Source organism: Lineus longissimus, chromosome 5 (assembly GCF_910592395.1).
Source record: "Lineus longissimus chromosome 5, tnLinLong1.2, whole genome shotgun sequence".
Classification (NCBI taxonomy): domain Eukaryota; kingdom Metazoa; phylum Nemertea; class Pilidiophora; order Heteronemertea; family Lineidae; genus Lineus; species Lineus longissimus.
The window spans coordinates 1,384,802-1,401,778 of NC_088312.1; the positions used below are offsets into that span (position 1 = coordinate 1,384,802).

The window sequence follows — 16,977 nt, forward strand, 5'->3', positions numbered from 1 at the left end:
ATGCATATCGAAAATTGTGTCAGGCTTTAGCATCAAATTGACTCGTGAATAACTCGCCAAGGAATTCTTCGGCAACTCAATCGGATCTTGTTCCATTTCTTTACGAAACGATCCAATTAACCTTACTTTGCCTGCAGACAAAAAAAGGTTTGAATAGAGACCCCTTTGTCATCAAGTTGACGGATAGGCCTGATAACATTGGCTATACGGATCATAGAAAGAAAAGAAATAGTTTAGTTGAATCAGTTATAGCGTCATCAAATTAACATGCACTTAAATTAGTAGTTTTTTAATGATTTCTCCGATTCTCTGCAACAATACCTGTGATATAGTTTTCTCTGTTACTTACCATAAACTCAGGCAAGGCAACTCAAAGGTATTGGGGACAACTCAAAGGAATTGGGGACAACTCAAAGGTATTGGGGACAACTCAAATGTATTGGGGGCTACTTAAAGGTATTGGGGACTACTGGCATTTACTGCGGGATTTATATATTTTTTATAATAAAGTGTTCTGTGATCATGACAGACGAGACCTCTAACTTGCAGGCGAGGGGAAAGATATCATTAGCAGTTACAGGCGAAATGAGCTAGGAATAATTCATTTATGGAGAATAACAAATATACCGCGAACTTTCACTCACATTATAGCTGCTGACCAATTTATCACCGCAAATTCCACAGTGCACGCGGAGGTTCAAACGCGGCGCGTTCTTACTCCCAGGGGGTTCCCGCAAGACTCCGGTTCATTCATCAAGACCGCCGCAACGTCACGAGAGGCGCGAGATCCAGCGGCCTCAGAAAGTCTTAGCGCCTCGCTGACTGTGGGGGAAGCCTTAAGGCAGCCAACGATGCTCTCCGAGTGTTAGGATCACTCTCGGCCAGCTCGTAGATGGTTCCCGTGACACGACAGCTTGTTTGTGCCCTGGCAGGATTTTTGACAGAAGTGGTAGTTTCTGATTGTGAGATGAACGAGGATGCTTGGAGCAGTGAACGCAAGCACGCAGCCAGTCCTCTTTTGTTTATAGTGTGCGAAGTTTTTAAAAAATAAGAAATAAATAGCCGCAGAATTGTGTGATCTGCACTCTTGTTATTCTTTACATTACAAGTACATGTACTTAAAAGAAGAACGCTCGACGTGAGGAATAGTATTCGTTTACTCCCAAATTTACTATTTACGAGAGACCTGCCTCATCTAAATCTAATTCACATCCTGCACAGATACATTTTTCATAGATATCTAGTTTCCTCGTCAAAATATTCTTTGGAGTAAATGCCTAATTTCTTCAATTGATGACATCATAAACTCGACTGGGAGTCATTCTGTTTTTAAAAAGGGCATGTCGTTTCGAAGGCTTATTGCGGATTGATGGCTGAAAACTTTTGATGGGAAATTCACAACATAAAACCTGTTGCAAAACAAGAGAAGATGCAATTCATGACATGATCTTGTATATACCTAAACGTTTGGTATCCCTGTGACTTCGAAAGGTTTTTAAACGATTCAGACTCCTTCCGTTGGTATTTCATGAAAATCTCATAGTTCTGATCATTAGCCAGAACGCCTTCAATAAGTGAAACTCGCTAAAGACAACTTTTCAAAGTGTTTTCCCTTCTTTCTACCTCTCGATGATTACCTGGCTAGGGAGGCTGGAGGCGATGGTGGTCGGGTGATCGTGTCTTTTCCCCCTATCTTCACCACAAACAACCCAATTGTCTTATAGAAGACAATCAACCCTCAAAAGAAAGATGCAAATTCGGGCAATTTTGTCATTTCTTCGGCGGAACCGACAGGGAATGGTTTGCTGTTAATTATTGCTAGTCATTCGATCGGAAAAACAATACGGCGGTTCTCTCACGGTTAGGGAGCCACTGGAGCGGCGAACAGGAACCAAGGCACGGAACGCAGTAATTAGGAGTAGGGAAAGAATTTCTCTGAAGACAGGACGTGTTTTGGCCGCGGGGAAAATTCTCTTGCGCTTTCAATGAATAAATTGGAGAGGTGAAATGTTAACGACGTCACCACGCCGTCTCTATGGTAACACGAATTGAGAATGGTCGAAACAACATTCTGCGGAATTTCGCTTTCTGTTTGAAATTGGGTGTGCGCACGACTTGATTGCAGCAAATTAATGTAGCTTCCCTTTGGTAGAAAACACAACAAATGGGGTTTACTTCGCCCGTGCTTGCCGCGGGGTTTCTGAAGCTACCAACCCCGGTGCTACAAGCCACGACATCAATCATTCGCTTGCCAATAGCGTATTGAACGGCTGGAGTAACTTTAATTACATAATTGAAAATTGGCGAGGTTGTAACAGCAGGGTGTCATGGCCGATCCATCACTAATGCCAACAAGCTGAGACGTTCAGCTATGAAGATATACGAGCAGACGGCTTTTAGTTATAATGAAACTCTGAGATTTTGCTTGTGGTGTGAGAGTAGGTGTCTGCACATGGAACAAAATATTGGGTTTCGAGACCGCAATAAGAATGGGTTCAATATGTTCATGATGGGAATGTAATCGGTTACACCTATTAAAGGGAAAGGCATGTAGGTTTGAGCAAAGACGGTAGTCCAACGTCTTAAATATTGTTTAAAACACCAAACGAACTTAACAACTTTTGAAATGAACTTTTCATATGAACCTCTTGTGTTCAAAACTCAGTTAATAAACGAACACTTAACACGAATATCACACCCTACCTGAAGTTTAATCCAAGTTACAACAACAAGTATAGATGAACATTGAATTTTTATCCAAAAAGAGTCAAAAAAACTTCTTCCTCGTATATCCGACCGGAGCTAGTGAAACCTTAACTTGATATGGGTACATAGTGGCAGGAAATATATAATGTTCTTAGTGACATTTTATTCTGGAAATTAGAATTATTTACAATTTCATGAAGATGGAAATGAACCCTTCATTTAATGCTGACTTGCATGGAATATACATGTAGACGGTATAAAATAAAACAAAAAAATCCATTAGTGATACAGTAGTTTTCATATTATTCGCGAATTAACCAACGAGCCTAATGCTTAATTCAATGTTATTATGGATATTTTGTGAATTATATGATATGATAAGACCACCTTTGACTTGGTGAACGTGGAATTGGTTTGATGACTCTATACTGGAGTAACGCAAATTGTTCTTGGACCTTTTCCATATAATACAAGGCAAGTGTATTGAAAGTGTTGTTGACCTTGTTTGCTGTTTGTTTTCAAAAAGCCACATCAATCAACATATCAAAGGTGTAATGCTGACTGTACCTTAGAAACGCCGATTTGCCTCGAGAAGAACACCCATTAAAAAATCGCGCTGGCACGACACGAGAGTTGGTTTAGCGTGGATCGGCGAGATAACACGAGGACCACTGACCACGCGGATCGAAATTATAAGTTTCTTGTAATTGAAAAATCAACAAAGAGATAAATTTCATATAGACGAAGACGACTAATCTAGCACTCGGTTCCAATTTCGGACAACAGAGGGCTTTTACGGCTCGCATGTTATGGGATGGACTATAATGTGTCTTCAATCTTCCATGTTGGGTTAATTCCACAACAGGATGTTGGAAAATGATGTCTTCAGCTCTAATATTTTGAAAGTTTGGAACAGATGTAGAGGAATACTACGGTTCGCGTGCAATAAAAGTTAGATGGAGTGATATTTGATATTGTCTGGCGCATCTGATCTTCCATCCTTGGACATCATATCAAATGAGAAAGTCGGGTGTTTTGTCAGTGAAGCCATGAAAGTCCCATTTCGAGGCGTATATCATCCCACACCTGAAATTAATGGTAATGGGATTCTAAGTTATTCCATATGATTATATGAAGGAATAAATAGCTCCATAAACCTATGAGAGATACATATTAATAAGCAATTCTGTATGAATTTAAATGAAATGTGATGTATTTTCCACATACTTATAAGGCAGCTGTCACAGGTGTTGCTGAAATGAAGGCCTTTGATGCAAATGGGGGTATGTTCATCTGTTGTGTCGCATCGCTACCCAGCTTTGCTGGTGTTTTGATTGCGAATGTGGCGTCACCTTGTCTTAGTTGAAGAAGTATAAAGCTCAAATCCTTATACCTTAGTACTCAATCGCCACACCAGGTTGCAGCACAAATGACGAATGAGCCACCCGGTTATGCCCGCCATATTATGATGTCCACTCAAGCGCTGATTGGCCTCCAATTGATCACGTGCATGCGACGTCATTCAAAACGACAGGCACAACGGATCGGGTTCTTTCGAATAACTGCTGCTAAGGACATTAACATGCTTCCTCACATGAAAAGGCGCATAATTACTTGTATAAGCCTACATTCCTTCACTTATGTTGTCGTTAATGTACATGTACACGTTAGGACGAAAATGGTTAAAGTAGATGTGTAATGTGTAATGTGTATACATGTATATATATACTAGTATATAGGACTAAATTTTAAAAGAATGGAAAAAGAGTAAAGATCAAATTGCGCACCTCCTGTCTGTAGAAGGGCAATGTCAAACTATAGATGACGAAATTAAACGCATAATTCATATAGGATATCTGTAAACTCATAACGTAACAATAATATATCAGTTGCAGGTAAGCTGCATGTTGTGAAGCTGGCTCACTTTGAAGACTGAAAAAGTATGGCCATATTACAGCTCTGGGAGTGAGAAACACAATATACATACTTGATATTATCAACAGATTCAGAATCATCCGTTTTTCTTGCGGATCCCTCCCGCTTATTTTCAGATTGTCTGACATTGATATGCCCCATATTATCGATATGTTGCAGACAATGATGATGAGAACTGGGCCGTATATATTAAGGAGGCTGTCAAGCTGGGTGTACACCATGCTGTGTAATACCACATATGTACACATGGGACTGCCCTGACTAAATCTTAAATCAAAAACAAAAAACCGGTAAGAAACCACTAACACGGAAATCACGAATATTGATACAATAATCTTGAGGCGTAGACTCCCCGTTAACTTGGGTCGCTGAAGCGGGTACCAAACTATCACTACCCTCTCAATAGAAAATGCCACAATTATCCATGACGATACGAGCAACACTGTGAACATGAGGTAACTTGAGAGTTTACATGAAATGGGCGATATAAGAAAGACATTGATGCCATATTTTCCTCCGGTGATCTGATGAAGACCCGTCGCCAGCCATACAACTATCGCATTCAACATACAGAGTAGGTCAGCAACTGACAGCGCTGTCAGGTAATAGATGACGGCGTCCTTTTTATTCCGACACCGAATGAAGACAACCAACGACAGGACATTGCCTGAGACGCCTATAACTATGACAGCAAGAGCAAGATACGTTTGCATGAACAACACTACGCGTTCCAATCCGGCCCATTCGGTGACAAGTGTTCCGGCGGAAGGGGTGAGGAGTAACAATCCATCCTCGACCAAACTAGACGCTGTGGAGTAATGAGAGAACGACATTTGTTCAGCGATGAAGTGTCTTAAAAGTTTCATAAACACAACAAGCTGCAGCGATTCCAATACTATAATGTCCAAATGCCTTGTGCACAAAGTGCGAGATCGCACATTTGACCACGGATACGGCTGACTTGTTTCAACAGAGTCCTATACTGTATGTAATATGTCTTTGGTCTTCATCTTCACACGTTCAAACTTTGTATATGTTTTAAATAGATTCTTCAAGAACGCTCCCAGAATATCCCTATTGGAAAACCTTATAAATAATTTCTCTGATCGTATTACGTATGATATTGTTCCGTTCTGCAATGCATGTGTTTGACAAATCGACCCCAAAGTTCGTGATATTCATCGCAACCCAAAAGACAGGTTGTCCTGCCATCGTATAGATATCCATCCTGGGGAAATTAAAAGTTACATGTAATGTTCGTTTCTCCGGTCCTGCAAACAAACAGCGGAGAACAGACATTAACCCCAGGATCATAGCTATCAAGAAAGCACATTATGGAGGCTATAGTCAGGGCCGGGCCTGCTAGGTCAGAAGTTACGCTGATAAACTCTTCTTCGACCATGCAGGGTAACCTGTCCCGTCCGTATGTGTGTTTCAGTCATGCAATTCGGAATTCCCTAGGTTTATCAATCCATATATCATTTGTGCCATCAGACTTGTAGATAGCGATAGTCTAGTTTAACGTTTCAATGGCCCTTTCAGAAACATGCATGCAATAATGTACTGGAGATACGACATAACGCAAACACACCTACCAACACGAATAGACAAGGAAGAAGTCTGATGGATACAGGACATCTCGACCGTCGCCTGGGTGTGGTGTTCACCATACTTTCCGGCCTGGCTGCCGCCGTCAGCGGACTCTTCATCATGTTCTCAAAGGACTACTTCCACGTTTTCCAGTTCAACGTTTTCCGACCTGGACTGACATTTCTCTTCCTTGTTCCACTGCTTGGAATCAAGAGAACGCCATTCGTGGTCAACGATGCCAAACTTTGGATAACGTGTCTCTCGTTCGTTGTGGCGAACAACTTCTACGTTGGCGCAGTGGTGACCCTGGGATACGCAGATGCCAGTGCTCTCTGCTACTCAGCCCCTGTCTTTGCGGGTATCCTCGGCTGTCTTATGCTGAGAGAGCCATGCGGGATAACAGAGACGACTTTGGTCATTCTGGCGTTGATAGGAACGGTCTTGGTCATTCAGCCTCCGTTCATATGGTATTATTTCACTTCTGGAAAGTCAGTAAACTGGACGAAAAACCGTCAAGATAGCAACTCGTCAGCCATTCTTGAGAATCATACCTCCGTTGTCAATGGGATCCATTCGAATGTTAGTTTTCAGCAATCAAATATCGCAGTTGTATTAAAAACCTTAGAAAACTACAACGGATCGTCGATTCAAGCACCGTGGAAGAGTAATGCGAGTCAGTTAATCCTTGAAGGTTCCAAAAACCCATGGAAAGTTCATCGTCCTCCTCATGATGAGAACGTCAAGATTAGAGATTCCCGACCTCTGGTATCAAAGGGCGGACAAAATCGTACGAGAGCCTCACTTGACGAACGTCGGTTTAGCAGTAATACGTTTCCCCGCTGGATTGGCTGTGTTATGGGTGTTTCTTCAGCATTTTTCACAGCGTTATACCTGACACTGAATCGGCTGATGGTAAATCATCACTTCACAACAAAACTTGTGCAACAAAGTATTGTGGAAACTACGTTTAACGCCCTTTTGCTGTATGTCTTGGACAAGTGGAGCTTTCCTGGACTTGCTACGCCCTGGCTCTGCATGTTAGGGGCATCGAGCGGCGCTGCTATAGCAAGATTGCTTGTCCAGCTCGCACTGAGATACGAACATGCCTCTGTCGTGGCGACCGTTCGGACCTCTCAAATTGTTTTCGCCTATGTCCTACAAGTCATGTTTACCTCAAAGATACCGAATGTCTACAGCATCTCCGGTGCCGTGGTGATATCATTTTGCGCATGTGTTTGTGGTGTTTTACGCTGGAAACGAGACCACGCTGATCAGGCATATCGGACGCTGACGCTTCGCGAAGGACAGGATGGCCAGGACAGAGGTGATGAGGGTTCTCGGGGTTGACCTTTTTACCCCGCGGGTAAATCTTCCTCAAACTTATACCCGGGACATCATCTGGCACTAACCATCAGGCTTTACAGGAACTATAGGCAGGAGTATGCAGAGGGTTCGATTTGGCCATCTTCGGTGACTGATATGCTTAATAGGGCACCGCTCGGTCATATATTTGATTCAGCACTAGATTTATTTCTCGCAGTAGCGTGAATAGTTTCGTCGTACTGTGAGATGGAAGAGAACCCTATAGGCAACGTCGTGAAACTTATCTTGCCAACGTAGGTGCTGCCTAAAGAGGCCCCTTCAAAGTTTGTCAGGATTTGTTTGGGCCGTGCTTCACCCATGCGCAAACGTCATACTATGACACCGGCCTTGTTCTGATATCTGCGACATCGTCAACGTGCCGCACTTGCCCAATGTGTCGTTAAAACTATTCCGTTCCTCACCGGATAAACTTCCAAGAAGATCGAGCGCTCTGCTGCCACCTTTGCCTCTTCCGCAATCGCTTTTGACCCAATAATCATCTCTTAATTGAAACTTTATGTCCCGACCAGACTGAATAACTCAATAACTCCCTATACCATTATTGAACCGCGCGGGCTAATTCCCTACAATGTGCGAAAATAAAATGTTACAGCAGCTACTGAAGGCCGCAGCTGTCTAGAATAATAAGATAAAGAAAAGGCGAAAAGCACTTTTATTTAGTCCATTTTATCATAGCTTTTACATCCTCAGGTTTATTATCTTGGCGGATTGCTGCTAACAATAAAACTGTGTTTTCATCGATTTCTTGCTGCTCGTTTGACAGCCGGGCTCACGCGCTATTCATGTCACAATCTTAACTATATTAAATGCTACAGTGATATTGCTTTCGAGAAATTATAACGGATCTGCGCATGACAGACCGTGGCTGAGATTAGCACGTCGAGTCTGAGCGACAAGGCTGCTATCCTGGATCAGCAGGCCAAACACCCAACGAGCAACTCCCAAAGGGGAAGACACCGGTGCTGCGCCGCTTTCTTTGCAGGTTTCTTCGCTGACGAAGCTTTTCAGTATGCACCATGGTAATAGAGGCCAAACTCTGCCACATGTGGTCCCAAAGGGGAGGAGGATTGGAGCAGGTTCAGACACCGTCCGTCGACACTTGCAGTTGTGCACTCATTCTTCGGCCGTCAACTAGTCTTAACACGTCTGCTAAGACCACAATGATAAACTAAGGGGGGAATTATCATCAACGGGTCCAGCAATGACAAGCAAATTCCAAGTCAGTCTTCAGATGAAACTGGGCTAGTCGGAAGAACCATGTTCATTAGGGGATGGATCGCACTTTGTTCCTGTTTTTTTCAGTACAATATATTTCGTTCTCCATCACAATGGCCATCCTTTGCTCAGTTTATGTCTTTCAAAGTGAAGTGATTGATGACGGAGTTTTTTTACCAGTGGCTCAGTGTTGCTGACAAGTCGGTTCCCATTTATTATATCATTTACAAGTTTATGAAACAAACCGTTGCTGCCATGACATTAGATCTTTGTGGTTGGAAATTCGTGACAATTAAACTCAAGTCAGTTTTTTGTTCTGAATCATTCTGAAACACAGGCATATCGTATTTTGCATGTCTAATCACGTCGCAGTCAGAAAATCATGCTGAAATTAACTGCTGTGTCTCTACCCCTATCAGCCAAATACTAATGAAAGTGACTACTTGGCAAGCCCTGCTTACCAAACAGCGACTTTTTCTTGTCCTGAATGGAGAGCCGAACTCATTAATATTAAAGTAAAGTCTCCAGCTCGCTAAACAGGGTAGATTTTTTACCTGTTTGGCAAGCCCGGCTGGCCGAACAGGGTGGCTTTTTAGTGCTGTTTGGCAAGCGGCTCTCCAAACAGGACAAAAAAAGATGCCTGTTCGGCGAGCGGCCTGCCAAATAGACCCGGCCAATACTAATACTGTTTACGCTTACGTCTTTAAACTGATATCAAAGTTCGGAACGTTTTTTGCCAAATGACCCGATATATCCGATATGTATAAAAATTTTCGACCGCGATCGAGAAATCAAGTATTGTGTGACTTGGCCTTGCCTCCCGAAATAGCTCGCGTGATTCCACGAGGTATCTTCGGATTACTAGTAACTACATTAAGTCTGGTAATAGAGAAATTGTGTAAGGTGTGTCATAAAACTTGTACAGAGTTGCAAATGAGAGGAAAACACAAGAGCATGAATACGCTACAAGCATTAAAGCGCACTGAGGAAGCATTTGGCCGTAATCCGAGCTGATGATGATGCCGCCAGTTGATCGCGCACGACTCGCGGGCGACATGACTCGTGTAAAATGGTCGCAAGGTCCACTCAGCTCCACACGAATTTGAACAATAAAGTAACAAAGCTGCCGAGTAGTCATCTTCGCTTGTTTTATGTCCCGGTAATGATGGGATTTCCTGACAGAAGAAACGACTTAGTTGGGAGGCATTCAGACCAGTCAGTCGCAATGAAACCTGTTCACAAATGCTGTTTTAATCTCAAACATATTGAGACCAGCACCAATGAAGTCGAGTCTTGTCCTTGGTTGTGACTGCCGGGCTACTCTCATCTCGACTGTCGGTCTACTCCGTCTCATACACGAGTGCGTCTTCAGAATACAGACCTTCTGTACTCATGTCTCTTCAATGGTGCACTTGGGGAACAACCCGCCTTGAAGACAGATCACTGCTAGCTCTGGGCGATGGTGTGTTGGAGGCACAACACATCTTAAAGTCAAGCATCGGTTCTAGCCTTGGGCGATGGTGTGTTGGGGGAATAACCCGTCTTGAAGATAGACCAGGGCTAGCTCTAGGCAATGGCGTGTTTGGGGAACAACCCGTCTTGAAGACAGACCAGGGCTAGCTCTAGGCAATGGTGTGTTGGGGGAATAACCCATCTTGAAGACAGACCAGGGCTAGCTCTAGGCAATGGTGTGTTGGGGGAATAACCCATCTTGAAGACAGACCAGGGCTAGCTCTAGGCAATGGCGTGTTTGGGGAACAACCCGTCTTGAAGACAGACCAGGGCTAGCTCTAGGCAATGGCGTGTTTGGGGAACAACCCGTCTTGAAGACAGACCAGGGCTAGCTCTAGGCAATGGTGTGTTGGGGGAATAACCCATCTTGAAGACAGACCAGGGCTAGCTCTAGGCAATGGTGTGTTGGGGGAATAACCCATCTTGAAGACAGACCAGGGCTAGCTCTAGGCAATGGCGTGTTTGGGGAACAACCCGTCTTGAAGACAGACCAGGGCTAGCTCTAGGCAATGGCGTGTTTGGGGAACAACCCGTCTTGAAGACAGACCAGGGCTAGCTCTAGGCAATGGCGTGTTTGGGGAACAACCCATCTTGAAGACAGACCAGGGCTAGCTCTAGGCAATGGCGTGTTTGGGGAACAACCCGTCTTGAAGACAAGCATCAGTGCTTGTGCTCGGCGATGGTGTATTGGAGGAACAACCCATCTTGAGGACAGATCAGTGCTAGGTCTGGGCGATGGTGTATTGGAGGAACAGCTCCTCTTGAAGACGGATCAGTGCTAGGTCTGGGCGATGGTGTATTGGAGGAATAGCTCCTCTTGAAGACTTGAAGACGGATCAGTGCTAGGTCTGGGCGATGGTGTATTGGAGGAATAGCTCCTCTTGAAGACTTGAAGACGGATCAGTGCTAGGTCTGGGCGATGGTGTATTGGAGGACCAACCCATCTTGAGGACAGATCAGTGCTAGGTCTGGGCGATGGTGTATTGGAGGAACAGCTCCTCTTGAAGACTTGAAGACGGATCAGTGCTAGGTCTGGGCGATGGTGTATTGGAGGACCAACCCATCTTGAAGACAGATCAGTGCTAGGTCTGGGCGATGGTGTATTGGAGGAACAACCCATCTTGAGGACAGATCAGTGCTGGGTCTGGGCGATGGTGTATTGGAGGAACAGCTCCTCTTGAAGACTTGAAGACGGATCAGTGCTAGGTCTGGGCGATGGTGTATTGGAGGAACAGCTCCTCTTGAAGACTTGAAGACGGATCAGTGCTAGGTCTGGGCGATGGTGTATTGGAGGAACAACCCATCTTGAGGACAGATCAGTGCTGGGTCTGGGCGATGGTGTATTGGAGGAATAGCTCCTCTTGAAGACTTGAAGACGGATCAGTGCTAGGTCTGGGCGATGGTGTATTGGAGGAACAGCTCCTCTTGAAGACTTGAAGACGGATCAGTGCTAGGTCTGGGCGATGGTGTATTGGAGGACCAACCCATCTTGAAGACAGATCAGTGCTAGGTCTGGGCGATGGTGTATTGGAGGACCAACCCATCTTGAAGACAGATCGGTGCTAGGTCTGGGCGATGGTGTATTGGAGGACCAACCCATCTTGAAGACAGATCAGTGCTAGGTCCGGGCGATGGTGTATTGGAGGACCAAACCATCTTGAAGACAGATCAGTGCTAGGTCCGGGCGATGGTGTATTGGAGGACCAACCCATCTTGAAGACAGATCAGTGCTAGGTCTGGGCGATGGTGTATTGGAGGACCAACCCATCTTGAAGACAGATCAGTGCTAGGTCCAGGCGATGGTGTATTGGAGGAATAGCCCCCTTGAAGACAAGCACCAGTGCTAGCTCTGGGCAATCCTTTATTTGGGGAACAATCCATCTTGAAGACAGATCAGTGCAGCTCTGGGCAAAGATGTGCTGGGAGTTTATAGAGTTCTCATGCACTTCTTACATAATTCTATAGAAATACTGAAGTTAGATTGATCAAACATTTTTCATATATTTCATACACAAATCGTACGTCCAAAACAGTTCCACCGTTTTTGTTCTTACATTACTCTAATACAAATTCACTTCTGATTCTTACACTTTTCTTTATGTAATTATAACTTAGGAATTTCAGAATCCACTCAACGTTTTTTCCTGAAAAGAGAGAAATGGAAAGGTCAGTTATGACATAAAACAGGAGACTATTAGTGAACTACACAAACATAACGGAACGCTTCAGTGAAAGAGCGTGTTTTTGTCATTATATACTCCATGTACTTTCACAGATTGAAAAGTTTACACAATCAATCATGAATAAGACTCATTTTTCCACTTGCACTTGAAACAATGTAAATATCCACCCACTATTTTGGAACTGGCAAGGCAATGGCTATACTCAATGGACCAGATTTATTCAAAATTGAAATAAAATTTTGTGTACCATGTGAATTTCTTCCTTGCTTTCTTCTGTCCTGCCTTCTTCCTTTCTCGCCTCCTGGGATCATGGGTGAGTAAGCCAGCCAAGCGCATCCGTTCTATCATATCCTCATCGAGGAAGCTCGTTAGGGCAACTGCCACACCATGTCGGACAGCTCCGGCCTGGCCATTTAGACCACCTTTTTCAACCTGTGCTTCTACATCCACAGAGAGGAGCTTATCTGTAAACTGTAAGGGATAAGCTATCTGTTCTCTGAAAAAGCAGGAGAAAAATTAATTTTGATACAATGCTGATACTTTCTTTGATTCATCCTATATCATGGTCCTCAGCCAGAAACTGAAGTCAGATACCGTCAAGGCAAGAGTGGACTAAACGAACCGATAGACATATCATAACTTACATAACTGACCACAAAGCCTGTCTAATACTGGAAACCGTGACTGCTTCTCGGTGTAATGGAAGCAGGATTGTTGATATAACTTGAACTTACTTTTCTATATGGTGCTCATGCTTAAAGTAGTCCAACATTGACTTTCCATTTATCGTGACTTTTCCAGTTCCATCTTCATATACTTTAACAATTGCCTTTGCATCTTTTCGTGATGCTGAAAATAATAACATTTTTCAACAGGGGTGACACTGGCCCAACGTCGGACAGTGATATCTGATGGGGCTGTCACACTACGATATATAGCAGTAACTTTATAATATGCTGCCGTACGTGAATTTTCACCAACACGCTGGTGTCACTGGCCATATAAAGTACAACTGTGACGACGGTGAATGCCATGGTATTCTAATAAGCTCCCCACAGCGGAGCTAATAACACTGAAGCTGTGATGTCGGGACATTTATTAGTAGTAGCTGACATTTCATCTTTAGTAAATCTGAGATGTAACCCTTGTGGACTAAACGCCATAGGAAAAACTCTTACCTTTTGCTTCTGTGTATCTACGGCCGGATTCTGTTTCTTGTATCTGAAAATAAGACGTCTTTCTTACAGCCCTGTTCACATCTAGCAATGCAACAGGTATCAGTTATGTGTAGCCTGTTGTGTCACAAGATGTATATACTATTCATGATTCGTGCAAGGTGTAATTATTCTCATTACAATGACCAGTAGTGGAATGGTAAAAACTGCATTGGCCTTCTCCAAAATGATGATGAATGAACAAAAAATGTAACTTACAGGAGGCTTTTCAACAGATGCAGTAGTCTGTAGGATTTTCTTCCTGAACTTCATGATGAATTCTGCCTTCTGTTCAGAATACGGATGCTCAGCGAGCCGGGTCATCACTATGATGAATTTGTCATACTGAAATATTGAAAGAAGGAGAGCAATTAAGTATGTTAACTTGGCTATCAGCTTACAGCCACTCAACAGCGTCCGTGGGTCTGTCAGCCGTTGTCCTTTGTACATGAGTGTCTCTGCAAGGGCAAGTAAAAGATCCCACACAGTTGCCTACTGTGGATTCCAGACCTCCAGCAGAACTCCAATAGGATTATGACGATGGTAATGATGACAATGAAGGAAGCCTTCCTGCATACCTCACCTCTCACCAGCTAATTTGTTAGTCTGTGGGTCACCATTACTTACCAGTTGTGGAGTTAAAGGTTCTAGGACAATGTCTTTCAGTGTATCTATTGATATCCAATCACTTCCAGTAAGCAGGCTGAAACAAAAGCATGAAATATGAATATTTTATCCTGTAATGCAGATTGAATTGCTCAAATTATGAATAAGTGTACGTATTTTAAACTAAAGACATCTTTTACAGATATTACATGTAAATTATTAAAGAGTGTTCTTTTTAATTCTTAGATAAATGGTCATCCGAACTCTAAGACCATATGTGACTCGCACTACCAAAACTAGGCGCTTGTCGCATCTGAACTCGACAGGTTGATACGGACTTGTTGTTCATTTCCCTATTGTAGACCTTTTGTGATATCTATTACAAACTGATTTGGTCACATTTCACAAAAGGTCTACAATAGGGAAATGAACAACAAGTCCGTATCAACCTGTCAAGTTCAGATGCGACAAGCGCCTAGTTTTGGTAGAGCGGGTCACACATAAGGCAGAGCAGAAGGTAAAGCATATCTTCAGCTGATAGAACAAAGGAGAAAGTAACTGTAACTTACACCTTTTTGATATGTTCTGGGGGCTGAAGCCATCCCTGCTGGATCATTGTGTCTTCATAACTGTTGAGTTCATAAAGATGTTGCACAGCATCCTGTGGAGGAAGAACACATGGCAGTCAAGGCATGCATAGCCCAAACTAATATGTCTATTTTGGTGACAAAGACACTTCAAAGGTGATTCATGAGGGTAGTAACTTCTTGACTGATAAAGATCAGAGACACGCCGCAGTGAGATTATGCATACAGACGAAAAGAAAGTCTGCCACACTGCAAAGGGGTTCAACCAAGTGAAAACAAGTCACGTGCACAAAACTTACGTGCATGATATTATATAAGTTAGGCTTCCCAGTATAGAACAAGGAGTGAAAAGGTCTGCCATCCACTCCAAATTGAGCAGCTTTCTTTTTGGGGAATATCTCCTCAGGATGCTGGAAGATGAAATAATATTAGATTTAGATGCACTCAATATCTATGACTGATCAATTATGAATGTAAAAATGAATGAAATTGCCCAGGGGCCTACTCTGGTTGAGATAAGTGCCACGGTTACATTGTCGAAATTGTCCATTTAAACAATATGACCTCTGTGAGCATGCAAATGAAAACTCTAAATGACAAGGACACATTCTACAAAGATCTTGCGGATTATTCTGAGCAGGTCAAGAGGCACAACATGCATGCTGCCATGGGGGGGGGGTCACTTGAATGGAATGTACTCACCTTTAATAATGGTCTTGCTTTTTTTTCGAATAACCCTGATGGTAAGAGGTATCTGATGGCATCCTGAAAGGTCATGGTCAAATGATCTCATACTGAACATGAAATACACCAGGCATTATAAATTAGCTGTTCAAGAGGCAATCTGTAGGCCACGTTGACCAAAATTACGTCAGGACATGAAAAATCCAAGCAAGACGTTAGGTGTCAGCAGTTCAGTTCCACTTCCAATCTAAATACTATCAATCTTTTTCAAACCTCAAGAAATTACTTACGTCAATGTTTCCTTGAGAAAATGACTCAGGATCTTCCCCCATTATATTAGCAAGGTGGCGTTTACCAATTTCATACTCTGCAATCTGTTCTTTCATGAAAACATCTGAAAAATTGTGTTTTACATTCAGCTGCAGTCATTTATTTTAGGAAGGATTTATTCAACTTACATCTAATTGTTAACGCATAATTTATGCCCACCATAAAATACTCTGATATTTTACATGCTTTTTGGCATTGTAAGGTTCACATAGTTATCGATAGAGGTAAAGTTGAACTTAAACATCTGATCATCAAGAGAGCTAGCTGCGTCCTTGCCATGTTTCTGTGCCCTATCAAGATAGGCTTTCATTGCCTTGCTGATCTTCTCTCCCTTTGTCTCTTCCTTCACACGGTATGGGTTGACGATCTTTGGAGACTCCCCATCTGGAGTCGTTGAACTGGAGACACATCTTTGGGCAACCTTAGTGAAGAAGAGAACAACAAATCTGAAATAAATGTACTGTAGAGTATCCATCCAAGGAATTCAGACATTTCTGGATAACTGTAATTGACGCTCACCGAGAGCTCAACCATCTCTATGTAGTGCACATCTTCTTCAGAATCGTCCAATATTTTACTGAACTTTATAGTTTCATGATTTTGTACCAACAAAGTTAAGTAAGTCAGTTTGATTGATTGATTGAGTGAGAACTTGAATGAGCAATAGCCAATACATTCTTTAATTTTGCATCTAGATTAAACTGCTCTACTTTTTCTGATTGAAATGGTATCATCTCAAGGAATGACTAACTTAAATAATTTACCCGTCTACAAAAAGTGGGATTTAATCGGAAAATCGAAGTAGATTTGCTCAACATTTTCAACCTTCACATGGCTTTTTATATCGCTTAAAACACTTAGTACTACATGCGGTATTTTACCGGAAAAATCATATTTTTATGTATTTATATCAAGAATATTTTTTTCAATAAGCTAATAAATCTTTATATATACAAGGTATATAGTAATAAGTGAGTAAATTGAGAAATGATAAAATATAGTTTAAGGTATAAGCCACATTTTCAACCTGAA

At 42.7% G+C, this 16,977-nt stretch overlaps 1 protein-coding gene across 2 annotated transcripts; it reads right to left on the minus strand.

Annotated features, from left to right (window-relative positions):
• Positions 1-12,360: 12,360 nt before the first annotated feature.
• LOC135488233 (small ribosomal subunit protein uS9m-like) lies at positions 12,361-16,793 on the minus strand. 2 transcript variants are annotated; one of them, XM_064772747.1, is made up of 12 exons: positions 16,710-16,793; positions 16,222-16,366; positions 15,906-16,009; positions 15,634-15,696; positions 15,231-15,341; positions 14,914-15,005; positions 14,366-14,441; positions 13,958-14,083; positions 13,703-13,745; positions 13,259-13,373; positions 12,772-13,020; positions 12,361-12,485 (listed from the first exon to the last, which is right to left on the minus strand). In XM_064772747.1, exons 1-12 carry the CDS (start codon positions 16,761-16,763, stop codon positions 12,473-12,475), a joined length of 1,191 nt encoding a protein of 396 aa, XP_064628817.1. In that variant the 5' UTR covers positions 16,764-16,793; the 3' UTR covers positions 12,361-12,472. The 2 variants fall into 2 exon arrangements, with proteins under 2 accessions (XP_064628817.1, XP_064628818.1); XM_064772748.1 differs by having other exon boundaries at positions 16,697-16,785.
• Between the last annotated feature and the right edge of the window lie 184 nt (positions 16,794-16,977).